We start from the raw sequence: 19,686 nt of genomic DNA, 5'->3' as shown, positions 1-19,686 counted from the left end.
GTGAATGAGGGTAAAAATATTAATGTTCATTTTTTATTTCACTTCACCTAAGACAAATTTTAGATTTAAGCCCATAGAATTAGACAATCGTATCTAAAAAAAAAAGTATGGATTCGTTTTCGAGATATCTATTTTTATTTTAAAAATCATGTAAATAGTTTTGGAGACCGACTGTTTTTTAGAGAACATACATAAATCTATTAAAGTTGTTCGATTTGAAAGTTGAAGTGACCTCAACTCCAAAGCGTTTCGCCCAGGTACGACAGTGGGCTCATCAGTTAGATCTGTCGTACCTACCCTTAAAATAAAAATAATTTTTATAATTTTTATAATTTTTTCTTCGTTACTATTAAAGTTGTGTTAAAAAAAATTGTCGAATGTTAAAAAAAAAAAAAACAGAAGACTTTTAAAGTCCATATTTTATCCAATTTAAGTCACATTCCACTTCTGTTAAAAAATGAAGCTTCTTCCCTTCTTCATATGCTTTAATTCTCAGGGACATACAAAAAAGCTTTTAAATAAAAACATAAAAATATCCCTTTTTTTCTATTTTGTTGAATAGTTTTTCTGAATTTTTTAACAATATTTTATTTTAAGAATTTTGGTTTTCGGGGTCCGAGATTAACACGTTCATTCCATTTTTTAAATACATTCAAATACTTTGTCGGATAGACGTTAGACAAAAGAGCAAAGAAACTTTTAAAAGATTTACCAAGAGCTTACAACGTTGGACGACAATATTGATAAATAAACAAAAAAAAACTTAGATTTCATTTCATTTCCTGTACCTATGCACCTCAAAATTTCCACCTCCATTATTTCGAGGTCTCACAAACCTAGTTAAAATGTTATTTTTTGCTTTGCAACAACCGGTTTAAAAATAAAATATATATTTAATCAGCATTTTTTTGATAGTATGATAATGTAGGTATAAAGCCAATCCATGACGTACATAACTGTTTTTTATCAGTTAAAAAATTAATTAAAAAGATTACAGGATACAGTTTAAGCAGCGTAAACCCAGTCCAAAATACAATAAGAATAGGTTCGGCGAAACTTAAATTAATACCTACGAATGTATTGAACAAATCTAAAAACAAGCAATTATGATTGAGTTTATTGAAAAATTTGGGAAATCCTTAAAATACTAAGAAGCGTTCTGGCTGTCATTTTTGTGCCAATACAACGGTTTCAGAAGTCTTCTGAATGATTCCGGACGCTTCCGGAGAGCCAATCGAAAACGACATTAGTCGGTACATCTTTTAAATTCAAAGTATAAGGAAATCCTTCAGAGTTAAGAATGTCACCTACATAATTCTTTTTCCCTTCACTTTTAAACTTCTCTTCTTTTTGGTATACAGTATAATCAAGCCATAAGTACTTTTAATATTAATAAAAAGTTCCTTCAATACTATTTTAAACTTTTTCAATACATTATGATCAAAATGTGCTTTAGCACTAAAAAAAGCTTTGGAAAATTTTGAACAGAATAAAAGAGCATCATTTCATTACGTTATTCGCTCAGAGTGTACGATATTATGTACCTACCTACTAGTTCTCTATTTATATGTGTGCAATTAAGAAGTAAAATTTGAGATTCTTATCAAATTATTGTTATTATTAAATTTGTTTTTGTTTTTCTATAAATCTGTGTTTTTGTTTGCTCTAAAGACAAGTCATAAATTTATTACTTTTCGTTTAATTGTATATCCAGCCCAAATTCGTGAGTACCTACATAAAAAATAAAATTAATAAATTGTTATCAAAAGCCATCACAGAAAAGATAACGTAAGTGTTTGAGAAAAGAGTATAAAAACATTGACAATGCCGACTATCGGCATTATTTTGTATCGGATTTTGTTATATACTTGACGTAGCTATAAAAATATCATCGGAAAAGGTAAAAATTTTGTGAAACATTAAAATGAACAAATTGTCAAATATAAAGAAAAATAATTTATTTTTGTGATGTCATACAGTGCGATTCGCTCGGTTAAGCATTTATTTTCTGACAAGGGGACATTGGTTTATTATAATATATTAATATCTGATCACGAATTCTGTTTCCGCTTTTTGACTTACTTGTCGGCAACCTCTTTTAGGAATTTGAATTTTTGTTTTATTTCAAAAGTACTGTTAGGTTACCTACGACAATTAATGAATCTGATAAATGAATCTGTGAAGTAACTAGATATACATATTAATTTTTCTTACAAGTTTCTAAACCAATGAACTTTTTTTTCAATATAAAAACGGCATATTATTTGTTTCCATTTACCTTTAAATTCATCGATTTCAAGCCATATTTGAAGTTTAATAAAATTCAGTTAAAAAAAATTTAAAATTTGTCAAAAAAGTTAATTTGTGTGCCTAAACTAAGATGGTTCTTCTAACTTTGTGATAGTCTAGACAAAATATACGTTTGAAAAATCCAAGCAAACAATTCTAATGCAATTATCATTGATTTTCCAAAGAAATACGTATCCACTGAATATACATACATACTCGCGAATCGTGACCGAGCCAAAAGTTATTCAATAACGAAAATATTGATTTTTTGCTGAAAAGCAAACAGTAACGCTCGATTTCTTGACAAAGTTTGGGCTCTCAAAACTCGGTTTAGGGTTTCTATTTAATACTAATTTATCCTTTAAATGAGTTTAAAAAACTAGACCTCTGTCAAAAAATCGGGTTTCGAAAACTTTTTAAAAATTATGAAAAAATTTTTGAGATTAAAGCCTTTGTACGCAGCTGAAGCGAAACGAAATTTTCCATACAAAAATAGCACAAACGAAATTTAATTTTTTTTGTTTTATTTTCTGATGTTTTTTATTTGTATTTTTATTATATTGACTTTGAAATAATACTCGATGGTATTTTTTGGCTATCATGTTCGCTGTTTACTTTGGAAACTTCAAAATTTTTCGTTTCGCTTCAACTGATACATAAATGAAAAATTGGTAAAAAAAAGAAGACTTTGAAAGTCTATATCACAACAAAAAAATAGCTTTTAAAAAAGAGCCAAGTTCTCCCTTTTAAAAATTATGCTGGCACAAAAAGCACTGAGTAATAAAAGTGTACCAAGTTCTTATGTTGGGTTTTAATTAATTAAAATTTATATTTGTTTGTTTACTTGGCAAGTTTTCACTACTTTTTGTAAGGTTGTGCTGAAGAATTTAAATGTATAGTAGTTTTGTTTTTTAGCTTTATTTTTTAGAAAATCTCAAGGTTATTGGCATAATATGTATACTTGAAAAATTAGCCTTTTCACAAAAATCAGTTTCTGTAGACGTAGAAGAATTTCTGAAGTAAGGAAAATACAAATACTGTTTATGTTTTTTTTTATACGACTAACGACTTTCACTTAAAAAATACAATTTTTTGGTACTTAACACTATTTAAATTATTTAAAAACTATATATGTAGTTCCATAGTATCTAATTATATGAACCGGACTGTTAATATATAGTTGAAAAAAAGCTTCCAAAAAGCTTATAATATGTTTAAGCTCAATAATAAAATTTCATAAACAGCATTTTGTTAAATCAATAGAAATGATGCTTTATGTTTGTGATTATTTTTAAAACCACGGAAGCCCACCTAAAGCTTTGGAGGTCTTCATCAAGCCTTCTCCCCACATTCACGTTTAATTTAAGAGTTGTTCTTTTAACCTGACCACATTGAACTCAACTTTGTGTTCTGATTCATAACTTTTGGTGTTACAATTTCGAGCTAATTCGATCTGACCGCAAATGAATTTTAAAGAATCGTCAAAGCCAATTGGTACATCCCCTTGCACGGGCTTTAGATGCAGAAAATAAAACTTTCGATTTCAAATGAATTGAACTCCAATCGAAGCCTCACGGGTTTTATTTATTTGATTTTATGATCACTCTCAATCGAAATGGCATCTCGATCGATCGCAGTTATAGTGCTAATAAGCTCATTTATGGTGTTTAGTGTTTTAGGCAACAATATAACCGTTTCGATGGAGGCTAATATAAGTGTGCAAAATAAAACTGTGGTATGAGACTATTATACATAAATAGTTGGCCAACATTTGAACGCATTACAATAGTTTGCTTGCTTGACTGAATCTAAAATTATGTTGTGCTACATAAATTATAATAAAATTAAGTTTGATTTGTAATCTGTCTAATGTTATGTTGTTTTGTTTATTTTGTTTTTTTGCAGATGTCTTACAAAGTTGAACCACTACCAGATTCCTTTGCTGGACTTGGTGAAGGACCTCATTGGGATGTTGCAACACAAAGCTTGTATATGGTCGATCTTCCAAATGGAAAGATTATGCGTTATGACTTCAATGAGAATAAGATGTACAGGTGTCAAATCGGTATGTATCGGTTATACAACCTTTTGTTATTATAATGTTACTCTTTATATCCGTTTCTGGTTTGGAATTAGTTGACAAAAGTGTAATTTAACATTTGTATGAGTTGACATTTACATTAAATGCTATAACCGGAAGTGACCTTTAAAAATAAGTCTCGAGTGCAATTTGTATCATTTTCATTAGTAAACTTTTTTTTTTTTTTGAGAGAAAAATGCAGGTATATCTCTTACAATAATCATTCTGTGAAACAGGTCCAAACCAAATGGCAATAACCCAAACTAATACCTGCGGCAAGGTTAGTTAGTGTGCACACCAATTTACCAAGGGTTTAAGCTAAATGATGTGCGCGTTGTCTCATAAAAGTGTTTAACAATGGAAATTAGTTTATGATTGATGTGTTTCCATTAATGTTTTTTTGTTTATATTTAATATAAAATATAATTGCTTTTGTGGTCTGGTCTGTGTTGATAAAGTTTATAACTATGTATCTGAATTGCAATTTGACCATTGTTGGTGTTATTTTTTATAGGAAGCACGATTTAAAAGTAAACCGTTTTTTGTGTATAAAACTCTTTGAAAAGGTTTTTTCTGGTTTTAACTAACAGTCACTTATTTTTTTTTTATTTTTGTGATTGATGAATATGCTGCGTTCAATTAAAACGGTTTATTCCAAGCACTACACATGCTTCATTATTCAAAGGCTTAGAAAAATAAAGTGTCTGCAGATCGAGTTTTTGAAGGCAAAAATATTAACGTATGTTTTAGTCTACTATCATTCTATCCCAAATTTGAATCCTTATTTTACTGGACAAAATATTAATGAGAATACATGAAAAACTACACCAACAATTTTGCTGTTGTTGAAATTTGTACGTTCTTGGGTTGTCTTAAGTATCTTCCTTTAAAAAATTCTCTGTCTGATCATAAAAGCTAAGTTATTCAACGTTTAGTACTTAGATTATTATTTATAAGGGCTTCTACTAGCTAATTAGAAGTCATATGAAGTCGGACATTTAGTAGGTATCGATCACGACTTCAAATAATTTGATTCATTAGAGATAAGATTGAAATAACTACATTTATGTATAATTTTTTCTTACAAATTATGCATGAATCTTATTAAATGTAATACAGAAAAACCTTCATTAATCTGATTACATTCACTTACAAGATTTTGAAAGACGTAAGGTCTGATATAGTAGAGTAACTAAAGCAAATTATTAGGGAACCCGGCCGAACAGCTCTGATTTTGACGATTTTTTTTTTTTAATACTTTAAAGTCTATAGATTAAAAATTGCCGGTATTGCCGTATTGTTTTTTAAAATTAAAATTAATTTTTTTTTAACAAAACCATTTTTTTTTGCATAAATTTCATAAAACAAATGATAGCAAAAGATTCTCTAGGTAATTTAAGGAAAATATATAAAAGGCAGTAAGGGACAATCTTCCATCGTTTAAGCGATAAATGCAATTTTCTAACATTCTGACCTCAAACACAAAAAAAATATTTTGAAAACAACGGCAACACCTACAAGATTTTAATATACATTTTTAAAAAGCCAGAAGCTCATTCTTACCTCTTAAATTTAAATCCACTAAATTTAATCAAGACTTTTTGAAAAAAATGGTCCTCAAACTCAGAATTAAAAAAAAAAAATGTTATGAGAAAAATTTAAAATGACTTTTTTCCAAACTTTTTCTAATATAATATGAATTTATTTAAAAAAAATGTTTGGCCATAAATATTATCAGTTGAATTTCGAAGCAAAAAAGGTAAAATATATCAAACTTTTGAAAAAAAAAAAAAAATTAAAAATTACTTCAATTTCAATGGTTTTTTTTTATTAAAACTGAATTTTTACATTGAAATAATTAATTTTCTCAAAGACTGTGGTAAATATTAACTTTAAATTTTTGCTATTTAACTTTCAACAGTAAGGGTTATTAAATGAATAAAAAATAATTTTATGTTTAGATGTTGAACTTAAAAAAAAAAAATAAGTTACATTTTTTTTCAAAACTTTTATTAAAAAAAGTTCTTTGAAAATGAAATACTTTTTCATTTTTTTCATAAACCGTAATACATATTGACATTTCCTTTTATAATTTGAAATCATAATAAATGCGACCAAAAAAATTTGAAAATAAATGCATTTTATATTACGACCAAGTTTAAAAAACGACATGTTAAAATTTTTTCAATAATTTTTTTTTTTTCAAAAATCTGAGTTCAATTACCATTCTTTCAAAAGCCGTTCATTCAATTAACTTAATTTTAATTTTACATATATGACTAAGCTTCTAGCTTTTAAAAAATGTATATTTGAATATTGTAGGTATTGCCGTTGTGTTCAAATATTTTTTTTTGTGTTTGAAGTCAATTAATAAGAAAATTGCATCTATCGCTTGAACTATGGAAGATTGTCCCTCGCTCCCATATATTTTTTTTCCTTGAATTTCCTAGACAATCTTTTGGCATCAATTAATTTATGAAATTTAAGAAAAATATTTGAAAAAAATTTGTTTTTGTTCACAAAAATCTTCAATTAAATTTAAAAAATCAAAACGGCAACACCGGCAATTTTTAATCTATAGACTTTAAAGTATTTTTTATTAAAGACGTTTGAAAAAAAATCATCAAAATCTAAGCTGTTCGGGATATTGCCAATTTTTGAGCTCCACTAATAGATAAGATATTGTTTCGTAATAAATAGTCCAGTAATTTTAGGTTTTATCTGCGGAAAAATTCCTACTGGGCTGAATTTTAGTATACAGCTTAATGACGGCTTTGTTATGAAGATGTGAAAAATCGACATTGATATCGTGTCCGCGTTAAGAGTTATAGGGGTCAAAAGGTCACAAAAACTGGTTTTTCACGATTTTCAGCAAAACGGTAAGTCTTATCAAAAAATTTTCAATGCAAGAATTGTAGACCAGATTATTATATATAAAAAGTGTCATGACACTTTTTTTCCTAAGACCCACCGTTTCTTAGGTATAACGATTCAAAAAGTTGAAGTTTAGTTGTAATCGTCATAATCCTATTCCTGAAAAAAAACTCCTAACTGAAAAGTTCCTGAAATTTCATTATTTTTTTAGCTTGAATTTCGTTCTTCAACTGTTAAGAATATGGGGAAACCAAAAAAAAAATGGAAATTTTCGCCATTTTTCCGATTGGGGCCCTTCTCCCGAAACCATTTCCCTGGGAATTTTTGTTTAGAATATGTCTGAAAATATACAGGGTGTGCAATAGAGAATGAACAACCCTAAAACGGCTTAAAGCTACACTTATGATTGTTCTAAAAACAGATAGAAAAAAGTTCTATCGCAACCAGTTCATAAAATATGGACTTTTTTTCGTTCAGTGTATTTTAAATTTTATCATCTTATGTTTTCGTTCACTACAACCACGAATGAATGAATTTTATTTATTTCTTTTTTTTATAATTTTCTACAGTAATTGGATGAGTACATAAACGCTTTAGAAACTGCAAAGCTATTGCACATTTTCGTAAAAAAAATTTTGAAATCTGTTTTTTGATGCAAAATGTAAAAAAAGTATTTTATGAAAAATTTTAAACACCTGTGGTATAAAATAAATCTATAGAAACCTAGGTGGCCATCTTTCTTAAAAATATTCTCCTTATACCAGAATATTTTTAAGAAAGTTGGCCACCTAGGTTTCTATAGATTTATTTTATACCACAGGTGTTTAAAATTTTTCATAAAATACTTTTTTTACATTTTGCATCAAAAAACAGATTTCAAAATTTTTTTTACGAAAATGTGCAATAGCTTTGCAGTTTCTAAAGCGTTTATGTAATCATCCAATTATTGTAGAAAATTATAAAAAAAAGAAATAAATAAAATTCATTCATTCGTGGTTGTAGTGAACGAAAACATAAGATGATAAAATTTAAAATACACTGAACGAAAAAAAGTCCATATTTTATGAACTGGTTGCGATAGAACTTTTTTCTATCTGTTTTTAGAACAATCATAAGTGTAGCTATAAGCCGTTTTAGGGTTGTTCATTCTCTATTGCACACCCTGTATATTTTCAGACATATTCTAAACAAAAATTCCCAGGGAAATGGTTTCGGGAGAAGGGCCCCAATCGGAAAAATGGCGAAAATTTCCATTTTTTTTTTGGTTTCCCCATATTCTTAACAGTTGAGGAACGAAATTCAAGCTAAAAAAATAATGAAATTTCAGGAACTTTTCAGTTAGGAGTTTTTTTTTCAGGAATAGGATTATGACGATTACAACTAAACTTCAACTTTTTGAATCGTTATACCTAAGAAACGGTGGGTCTTAGGAAAAAAAGTGTCATGACACTTTTTATATATAATAATCTGGTCTACAATTCTTGCATTGAAAATTTTTTGATAAGACTTACCGTTTTGCTGAAAATCGTGAAAAACCAGTTTTTGTGACCTTTTGACCCCTATAACTCTTAACGCGGACACGATATCAATGTCGATTTTTCACATCTTCATAACAAAGCCGTCATTAAGCTGTATACCAAAATTCAGCCCAGTAGGAATTTTTCCGCAGATTGGGCTTAAAAATGACTAAAATGACTGGGCTAAAAGGGGAAAAAATAATCTCTGTGTGTTAAAAAAAAAAAATGATTAATAAAAAAAATATAATTTAGTTAATGTAAGTTTTAACATTAGCCACAGCTTGTACTTAACACTTGATTTAAAAATAGGCTTTTATGTAAGAAAAATCATAAAAGATTTGGGCTATAATTTTTGAAAGAAATAAAATTATTGGTTTTTAATACCTATTACAAAAACATCTATTAAATTTGTTCGAATCTCTTAGTGCAGTGTATAATCTTCAATTTCTTTTACAAGAAAGAATTAAAAAAAAAAAAAAAAAACTTTTAAGAATTTTTGAAGCCATTTTTTTAAATAATTTTTTTTTTTAAATACAAGTTTTGAAACATTAAAAAAAATTGGTACGCTATTCAAAAGAGAATTTTTATTCGAAATGTAGTACAGGAAAGTTAGTAAAAAAACAGGCATTTTGTGGAACGAAATACAGGACGGCTGAATTTTTCAAATCTGAAAGAGTTGTATTAGAAAAGCTTAAGTCCTGGTTTTCGGGACGCCACCCCCCTGGCGAAATCCGCCATTTTGGAAAACGCGAATCACTCTATATCTCCAAAACTATGGGTCCTATACAAATGGTTATCAGACCAAAGTTATTGGAAATTTAATTATCTTTTTCTTTGTAGTACAATATTTTTCTGAGCGGGCAATAGTTTTGAGGTTATGTTGTTTTAATTTATTTTTTTTTCGGTTTTTTAAAGATTTTATCATTCCCGGTATCAGTTACATAGTTTTTTAAAGAGTAAAAGTTATAGACCATCAAATTTCTAATAATTTGGTATATTTTTGAAAGTCATGCGATGTATAAGTCGAAAGTTATTGATCTGAAAACTATAATCTAAGTGCAGGAAAGTTAGTAAAAAAAACAAGCATTTTGTGGAACGAAATATAGGACGGCTGATTTTTTCAAATCTGAAAGAAGGGTATTAAAAAACCTTAAGTCCTGGTTTTCGGAACGCCAACCACCTGACGAAATCCGCCATTTTGAAAAACGTGAATTGGTCTATATCTACTACACTATTGGCTTGAGCGAATAAGTTACTTAACCAAAGTTGTAGGTAATATAAATATCTTTCCTTGTGCATTCACTGTTTTTCAACACAACACATTTGAGGTTTTGTTGTTTTATTTTTTCGTTTTTTTTTAATTTTTCTCAGTCTCTATGATAGAAATATAAAAGTTGGATGTTTGACTTAAAACAAAATATGTGTACCACAATATTGTACATAAGTCTTACCATTACCCACCTTAATAAATCCCTCTCATATCATATTTTTCTTGTTTTTACATAACGTACACGATTTATACTTATGCAAAAATACCTTATGCAAAAATATAGGTATTAGTGGGTATATTTTTTGAAAATATCGAGAGAGATTGCTCTTAAAGTTCCTTATCTTTGGTTTTAAAAGTCATATAATCTTCAAAAGTATACCAAATTAATAGAAATTTGATGTTCTACAACTTTAATGGTGCTTATGTTTCATCATAGAGACTGAGAAAAGTTAAAAAAATAACGAAAAAATAGAAAATAAAACAACATAACCTCAAAAGCGTTGTCCTCGCTAAAAAAGAGTGCATGTACAAGGATAGATATTTATATTACCTACCTACAACTTTGGTTAAGTAACTTATTCGGTCAAGCCAAAAGTGTAGTAGATATGGACCAATACACGTTTTTCAAAATGGCGGATTTCGCCAGGTGGTTGGCGTCCCGAAAACCAAGACTTAAGCTTTTCTAATACCGTTCTTTCAGATTTGTAAAAATCAGCCGTCCTGTATTTTGTTCCACAAAATGCCTGTTTTTTTACTAATTTTCCTGCACTTAGATTATAGTTTTCATATCAATAACTTTCAACCTATACATCGCATGACTTTCAAAAATATACCAAATTATTGGAAAGTTGATGGTCTGTAACTTTTACTTTTTAAAAAATCATGTAGCTGATACCGGGAACAATAAAATCTTTGAAAAACCGAAAAAAAATAAATTAAAACAACATAACCTCAAAACTATTGCCCACTCAGAAAAATAATGTACTACAAAAAAAAAGATAATTAAATTTCCAATAACTTTGGTCTGATAACCATTTGTATAGGACCCATAGTTTTGGAGATATAGAGTGATTCGCGTTTTCCAAAATGGCGGATTTCGCCAGGGGGGTGGCGTCCCGAAAACCAGGACTTAAGCTTTTCTAATACCCCTCTTTCAGATTTTAAAAATTCAGCCGTCCTGTATTTCGTTCCACGAAAAAGTCTATCTTTCCTGTACTAATGTAAGCATAAAGTTCCAAAAAAATACATATCCCCGTTTTCAAAAAAAAAAAAAATGATTTTTCAAAAAATTATTAACTTTGTCAAGGGTTAACAATTCTAAACCTAGATTCTGTCTTCTATTTGTAAATCAAAATGTATCTTTGATGTTGCTTTCTTCACTTGACTTGTATCGAAGAAACTTTGAAATTTTCCGTTCTCAGTATGTGTCTCTTGAGACAACCCTAATGCAATAGCTATTCCCGACGTCACCAAGAACGTAGTGAATTCCTATCATAATTCTCCAACTATTTTGCAATCATCGATGATAAGGCATTGATTAGAAGACTCTTCTATTTCGTTGAATAAATCACAGATAAGAAAACATAACTTATACTGAGGGAAAAAATATTCTAGATAAGTTACATCACATGTAACACACTCTTGAAAGTTACATCAGCTAATCATGCAATTGAAGTTGATGTTGCACTTTTTGAAGATATACTATAGTATAGGTACTTTAACCTCGAACTGATGAATATTTATGACGGTTTGATATGTCTTTCAATAAATCTTTCAGCCTGTCTGTATATTAGTCTGTTAGGCTCTTAGTCTGTTAGTCTGTACTCAAATTTACCTTCTCCATAATTTTGGCCCATTAAATACATTTTTAGCAAAAAATTTAAAACATTTTCCAGAAAATAGTTTTATAAGTTTTATAAAAGCAAGTATAAAGCGTTTACTGTGAAAATCAAAAAAATATGAATATTTTTTTTCTATTGAAAAACTTAAAAAGTTAATATTAAATTTCTTTTTAAATAATCTAAATAATGTTTTATTACCATTTTCAAATCTTGTCAATAACCATCACTATTCGTTCGAAGTTTAACAGTTTAAAATAAATTTTCAGCAAAAAATATAAAACATTTTCGAGGAAATAGTTTTATAAGTGCCATGCAAATTTGAAATTATCAGTATTATTATCATCTTAAAATATTCAAATTAAATTATATTTTATAAAGAGTCTCGTTACTCTCTTAATTTTTAAGTTATGATAAAAAAGTTTAACATTTATTAACATTATATTTTGTTTTATTTTAGAAAATGAACAATTTGCTTCATTCATTATCCCAGTCGAGGGACACCCAGATAAGTTTGCTGTTGGAACAGAACGTCGCATTGTAATTGTAAAATGGGATGGACTTTCCGCAACTTGCAAAGTAGAAAAAACTATTCTCACTGTTGAGCAGTCGGATAAACACGATAATAACCGGTTCAATGATGCTAAATGTGATCCTCGTGGTCGTCTTTTTGGCGGTACAATGCATAAAACCGCATATTCCTCGCGTACTGGAAATTTCTATAGACTACTGAAGACTGATGCACATGAGCTTCTAAAGACCGACGTTGGAATTTCCAATGGTTTGGCTTGGAATGAAAAAGCAAAGAAATTCTATTACATTGATTCTGAAGATTTTGAAGTTAAGGAGTACGATTATGATGTTAATACTGGTGAAATAAGTAAGTTAAAATAATAATAAATGAGAATGAGAAATTTTGTCTAACATTAATATATATTATGTTTTGTAGAAAATCCAAAAGTATTATTAGATCTCCATAATATGCGTGGTGATGGAATAAATCTAATACCTGATGGCATGACAATTGACTCAGAAGGTTCTCTCTATGTTGCCACTTTCAATGGTTCAGCTGTATTCAAAATTGACCCAAAGTAAGTTCAAATCTAATAAAATTTTTTGATTAAATGTTTATTTAACGTTTTGTACCTTTTTTTTATAGTAATGGAAAAATTTTAATGGAAATCAAACTGCCCTGTGAACAAATAACTTCTGCAGCATTTGGGGGACCAAATTTGGATATTTTGTATGTTACAACAGCTGCCGCAAATGAAAAGCCATTGCCAAATGGAACAACTTACAAAATCACTGGGTTAGGGGTTAAGGGTCTACCAATGACAAAGCTGAAACTTGAAGACTAAAATACATAAAGCAAGTGTTGAGTCTTCCTAACGTTACACAATAAATTATTTTATAAAAACTATAGAATTGTCATCTTATTGAAGGAAACTAAGAAAAGTCACCAATTATGTATTCATTTTAACAAGGTTTCAAATTACTTATGTACATACATTAGCAAGTACTCATAAATCAAGGAAATAACATTAATATGTTCATATTGTGGGTGAGTCAATTTATGAGATGGGTACTGCTTCAACAAAATGCCAATACAGCTACAGCTTAGTCTACAATTACAGCTTAAAATTTTGCCGGTATAATTTAGTATAAGTATTTAGTATAAGTATTGTAATTCCAAGTATTTTGCAACTTTAATGTTTAATGACTGAGTGATTCCACCAACATACATACAACAAATGAATGAATTGTGTAAAGCTAGAATTAGGCTATGAATTCGTATATGAATTCGAACTCGTCACACGAACTCGTTACAGATGTATAACTTTAGGATGTTCCTTTGTTTAAAATCAGATATAAGCAAATATAAAGCGTTTATCATGAAAATCAAGAAAATAGGAATATTTTTCAAAACATCAAGGGTAAAATAGGGTATTTTTTTTCCTACTGAATTGAATCTATTTACATATGTATGTAGTGAACGTTTCAACTATATCACAGATTTATTTATATCTGAAAAAATATATCTAGTTAGGTCATTAGAGTGACAAATAGAACGATTTGCTATAGAAAACTTAAATAGTTAATATTAAATGTTGTTAAATAATTTAAATAATTGATATATTTTATAAGCATTTTCAAATCTTTCAAATGATAAATCCTTTAGGCCAGGCTTGTCAAACTCAATGGCATTCACGGGCCAAAATAGCAGGATCTAAATTTCTATGGGCCGCAAAAAAAAAAGATATTAGAATTTTTACGAAACAGATTTATTTTTATAAAAGAACAAGAACAATATGTAGTAATATTAATGTTTTCTGCCTGACACTTGGCATCTCTTTTCTGTACCATCTTCTCTACTTGTGATGAAAATTTTTTAGAAGTTATTACTTTTAAAACAGACCCAAGGCGTAGATCTGTTATTCTGGATTTAACAGGTGACTCATTTCGATTCATAAGTGAAAACTGCTGCTCGCATCGATGAAGTGCTTCCAAACATACAAATGATTTCATATGCCAATTTTCGAGTGTTCTCAAATCTGCTTGTTAGATACTTGTAAAATTCAGGTATCCCAGCTTCATCGAATTTATATCTTTAAACGGAGCCACACTGGATTTCGATTAGCTCCATTTGCAAATGATTACGTACTGATTCTATATTTATAAACCCGTCTCAAAAAGAGATTAAAAAAGGATGGACTTTTCGGGACAAAGTAGCGAAAATATTTGCATTGGTGTTCATTTAAGAAAAAAGTAGCGACTGCAAGTCGACTGGAAATCTAATTTTCGGTTGCTTGGAAGTCGACTTAGGTCCATTTTCTTCACTCGGAGTTGAACAAAACTTGAGAATTTTTATATTAAAACTTCTCAAGTTATGTTCAACTCCGAGTGAAGAAAATGGACCTTAAATATTTTGTACAAATAAACAAATTCAGAGCTTATTCCCAAAAATTCACTTAGGATGAAACAAATCGTATGGAACTTTTTCACTGCTTTCCCATTGGTCAAACTGCACTCCAATACTAAATACAGCAAAAAAAAGCTTGTTTTCAATACAAAAAATGTTTGTTTACCTTTTCACCCATCAAGAACTCAAATAAGCTGGAAATTCTCCATTGCGACATAAATAGCAAAAAGTTAAAATCTCTGCAGTGAACATCGTGTTGAAATGGAGAAATTCAAAACAATTTTATTGGATTCCCCGGTTTGTTCGTGTTCATTAGAGACATTTAAATTTTATTTTATAACTAAAATTAAATGTAAAAATTGAAAATGCAAGTTGTACCTAAATTAAGCTTGGGCCGCACAAATATACGATGTGGGCCGCATGCGGCCCGCGGGCCGCAAGTTTGACATGCCTGCTTTAGGCTGTCCGTTATTTCCCAAAGTGATGTTTTCGGGGGAGACACCCCTTAGAGAGATGGAAAATATACGTATAAAATAAAAAAATATTTAAGAAAAAAAAAAATTCATTATAACAAAAATTCTTATTGCAACCATATTTTGTTTAAAAAACATGCAAATAAAAATATATTATATAAAAAAAATTGTTTGCAATTGAAATAAAAATCGAATTTTATGGCAATGAAAAAAATTTTTCACTAATTTTTTTTTTCAAAATTGTGTGTAATTTTTTTCAAAACTGTGGGTAGTTAAATACTTATTTTATTTTCTAAAATAGAAAAAATGTTTTGTCGTTTTCACAAAATTAAACTTTTTAATCATATATTCTTATTATTTTGAAAAGATTTTTGGTTTTCTGACTTTCTCGTGAACGACCAAATCAATTTCACGAATATTTAGTTTTTATACAAAAGCGTTTTAGTAAAAATATATTAAAATTAAAAAAAAAAAACAGTTTTGGATTTAAAAAAAAATAATTTTTTTTTTGAAAAATTATTTTTTGGAAAATGAATTCATGAATATTTTTGTAATTTTATTTGTGATTGAAAAATGCATCATAACTTTTACATTTTGAAAAATGTTTTTTTTAGTGGCTCTTTTTCGCAACTAAAAAATTTTTGTTATAAAAGAAATCAAATCATCTTAGGGCGATTTTGTTCACTATTGCTCAACTTGAAGCAAACTCTCAAGTTGACAAACTTGAGAGTTGACTTTAACTCGAGAGTTAAGCCTGAACTACATCAAAACACAAAGTCAAAAAAGTACAAAAAAGTAAACACGATGTTTTTTCTTGTTCCCCCTAGTAACTTGTTTGTATATCTCTCTTTCATTTTTAAAAAGTATTCGAGTCAAAAAGCTTGAACATGACCAAGCTTTCAATTTTCACAAAGTTTCAAAAACAAATACACTCAAACAATTTTGTATATCCTTTCCGTAAGGTAGCGTTGCGATCACTTAGTTCCTGTCATTTTGCGAAGAAAAGCTCTTTTGACAAATAAATGTCATTTCAAACTAATTTAAAAAAATTATCAGCTAAATTTATACAAACGTTTGGAAAACAATGCCGTATAGGCTATTGATTATGTAGTTTAGAAAGGAACTAAGACGTTCACGGGTTTTTATTGCAGGAATCGTTCAATCGGTTATAAAAGAAGATAAAACCGCGGAGTGCTATTAAATGAGAGGGTGGAAACTGAAGATAGGGGTGCAAAAGCCCCCTTTTTGGTTTTTTCAATATACCTCGTAAACCAAGCAAAATTTTGATATATTGCACATAAAACTTTTTGTAGAGAATTAAATTTCCTATTGGAATAATGTTTTTTTAAAATTTGAAAAAAAAATTTCCATACCAAAATAGTCGAAACAATCATAAAAAAAATATCTAAAAAATCGATTTTTTGAGTTTTTTTGCTTTTTTACTTGTATATTTTTTTTTGGTTGAGATAGACATAAACGTTGCTTCAAACAAAAAAAGAAGATTAAATTTCCTTCAAAATGCTGTACTCACTAAATTTTTTCATTGAAAATTAACCGAAGTATGGCCATTTTAATCTATCTTTTTTTCGCATTTTTAGTTTTACTCAAGTAAAATAGAAAAATTTGAGGGGAAAGTACGATAACTTAAGCACCAAGAACTGATAATGAGATTTTGTAGAGGGGTTAAATACAATTATTATTTACTATGGGAGGGGGGTCAATGTCCCCCTGTTTTGGCGGGAGGGGCAATTTTCTAAAAAAAACAACTTAAAATAAAAGAAAATTATTAAAAAACAACGGCAACACTTACAGTTTTTATTGATACTTTTTTCAAAAGCTAGAATTATAAACTTAATATTAATTTTAAAATGAAGTTATTTTAATCAATTGTTTTTGAAATACCCGATTTCAAAGTCAAAACTTGTGAAAAAAAAGTTTAAAAATACATTGAGTACAATTTTCACAAAGACTGTGGACCTCAATACGAAATTGATCGACAAAGTAAACTGCCTTAACTAATTTCTTATCAAATCATGAAAATCATAATGTTCCTATGCCTTCTACTTTTGAGAAAATTGAAAAATAGACAAAATACTTTCTTTATCGGAATCACTCGTTTATTTCAAAAAGAATTGATTAAAATAACTTCATTTTAAAATTAATATTAAGTTTATAATTCTAGCTTTTGAAAAAAGTATCAATCAAAACTGTAAGTGTTGCCGTTGTTTTTTAATATTTTTTTTTAATTTTAAGTATTTTTTTTAGAAAATTGCCCCTCCCTCCAAAACGGGGGGACATTGACCCTCCCTCCCATAGTAAACAATGATTGTATTTAACCCCTTTACAAAATCTCATTATCAGTTCTTGGTGCTTAAGTAATCATACTTTCCCCTCAAATGTTTCTGTTTTACTGAGTAAAACTAAAAATGCGAAAAAAAGATAGATTAAAATGGCCATACTTCGGTCACTTTTCAATGAAAAAATTTAGTGAGTACAGCATTTTGAAGGAAATTTAATCTTCTTTTTTTGTTTGGAGCAACGTTAATGTCTATCTCAACCCAAAAAAAATGTACAAGTAAAAAAGCAAAAAAACTCAAAAAATCGATTTTTTTGATATTTTTTTATGATTGTTTCGACTATTTTGGTATGAAAATTTTTTTTTTCAATTTAAAAAAAAACATTATTCCAATAGGAAATTTAATTCTCTACAAAAAGTTTTATGTGCAATATATCAAAATTTTGCTTGGTTTACGAGGTATATTGAAAAAACCATAAAGGGGGCTTTTCCACCCCTATCTTCAGTTTCCACCCTCTCATTTAATAGCACTCCGCGGTTTTATCTTCTTATATAAATCATTGAACGATTCCTGCAATAAAAACCCGTGAACGTCTTAGTTCCTTATTACCCTGTTTTTTTTTCGACATAATCAATAGCCTAGTAAGCAAGAAATAACATTAGCTGCGTTCCTTTGGAAATATTTATCTACTTTTTAGTACTTAAAGCTGCTTTGAACTACTTTTTCAGTATAGCAAAGTAGTTTTAAGTAATAAAAAGTAGATAAATATTTCCAAAGGAACGCAGCTATTATTAAATGTTTTAGAATATTTGTATACCTAAATATATTATGTGACCTTAATATCTTTAAAGATTTTGTAATGGTTCAATTTAAATTGAAGAAACTCATATATTTTGTTGCTTCTGTGCGTTTAAAGAATGGATCATAAAAGACTTGGATTTTGGACTCGAATGGTCTGTTAAATTGAATTTTTTTTAATTCTATTTTTTAAATCTATTTTGCATGAGGATAAGTTTCTGATAACCATCATTCAAAAAGAAATCCGCCGCTCTGGGATATAATGCGAAAATACTTCAGAGACTTGCAACATTTTGCAAAAAATGGCTCAGTGTTTTTTAGGGTAGTTTTCGTCGCATTTTCAAAAACTGTCAACGCCTGCAAAATACGGATTGGTGCATTTTGAAATATGAACATTTAAATCGTTTTCGTTTGACATTATTTGTAAACAATGTTAAATAATTTTAAATAAATTCAATATTAAAAAAAAGGATTTCATTTTTGTTTCCCTAACCATTTTAATGACTGTAGTTTTTTTTTTTCAATTACAGTCGATTCCCTAAAAGTCGAACTTCATCCAGCTCGAACTTCCCTCTAAATCGTACTTTTCCACAATTTTTAATGAAACCGCCTGCAGCAAAATGATTAAATAGATTTCTCTTACTCGAATTTCCCGGAAACTCGAACCAATATTCTGCCGTGCTAAGCAAAAAGGGCGCATATCCATTTTTGTAGTTTTGAGATAAATGCATTTCACTGACAAGGGAAAAGGTTGAGAATTGTAAATGTGCTCAATTTCAAAAATGATTTTAAGCAACTTGTAGTAGGAAAATTATAATTTTTAGTTTACACAATAATTATATATTGTTCAAGCATCCCAAATGTGTATCTAATTTTTTTTTTAATTTTTAGAGTTAGCGGAGTAATATCGTTGTGCTCATATTCATTGACTATTTTGAGCCACTTGGAATTGAAAATGCGCTGTTTTTAGTTAACACATATATGAAGCATTGTTTCAGGATGTCAAATATGCCTTTAACTCAATTTTGGATTTTTGGCTCATGCGCCCTTTTTGCTTAGTACGGCAGTATTGGTGTCTTGTGAAAATTCGACTTAAAAAAAATTTTTTATTTGAAATTTAAAACTTCAAAAACAAAAGAGCTTTTTTAGTTAATTTTTTTCCAAGAGATGTCAGATAAATATACATGTGATTTTTATATTTTGAGCTTTTTTTACTTTTTTGTACTTTTTTGACTTTGTGTTTTGATGTAGTTCAGGCTTTAAAACAAAAGTTGAGAATCTATTTTGTTTACTGTTTTTTTCTTAACTCTCGAGTTTGAAAAACAAAAGT

The 19,686-nt window shown here is 28.8% G+C and overlaps 1 protein-coding gene across 4 annotated transcripts; it reads left to right on the top strand.

Moving 5' to 3' along the window:
* Window positions 1–1,558: 1,558 nt before the first annotated feature.
* Window positions 1,559–13,293, top strand: LOC129910034 (regucalcin-like). 4 transcript variants are annotated; one of them, XM_055987277.1, is made up of 5 exons: window positions 1,559–1,723; window positions 4,195–4,354; window positions 12,329–12,748; window positions 12,818–12,959; window positions 13,028–13,293. In XM_055987277.1, exons 2-5 carry the CDS (start codon window positions 4,195–4,197, stop codon window positions 13,224–13,226), a joined length of 921 nt encoding a protein of 306 aa, XP_055843252.1. In that variant the 5' UTR covers window positions 1,559–1,723; the 3' UTR covers window positions 13,227–13,293. The 4 variants fall into 4 exon arrangements, with proteins under 4 accessions (XP_055843252.1, XP_055843251.1, XP_055843250.1 ...); XM_055987276.1 differs by having other exon boundaries at window positions 1,559–1,788; XM_055987275.1 differs by lacking the exon at window positions 1,559–1,723 and adding an exon at window positions 1,788–1,900.
* The last annotated feature ends 6,393 nt before the right edge of the window (window positions 13,294–19,686 follow it).

Source organism: Episyrphus balteatus, chromosome 2, assembly GCF_945859705.1.
Source record: "Episyrphus balteatus chromosome 2, idEpiBalt1.1, whole genome shotgun sequence".
Taxonomy (NCBI): Eukaryota; Metazoa; Arthropoda; class Insecta; order Diptera; family Syrphidae; genus Episyrphus; species Episyrphus balteatus.
This window is presented reverse-complemented; position numbering and strand designations above follow the sequence as displayed.

Excerpts from the sequence above, each read along its gene's own strand:
- LOC129910034 (XM_055987274.1), top strand. The coding sequence starts at position 3,905 with ATGGCATCTCGATCGATCGCAGTTATAGTGCTAATAAGCTCATTTATG. Across the intron at positions 4,355-12,328 it reads GATGTACAGGTGTCAAATCG|AAAATGAACAATTTGCTTCA; the intron begins GTATGTATCGGT and ends GTTTTATTTTAG. Across the intron at positions 12,960-13,027 it reads GTATTCAAAATTGACCCAAA|TAATGGAAAAATTTTAATGG; the intron begins GTAAGTTCAAAT and ends TTTTTTTTATAG.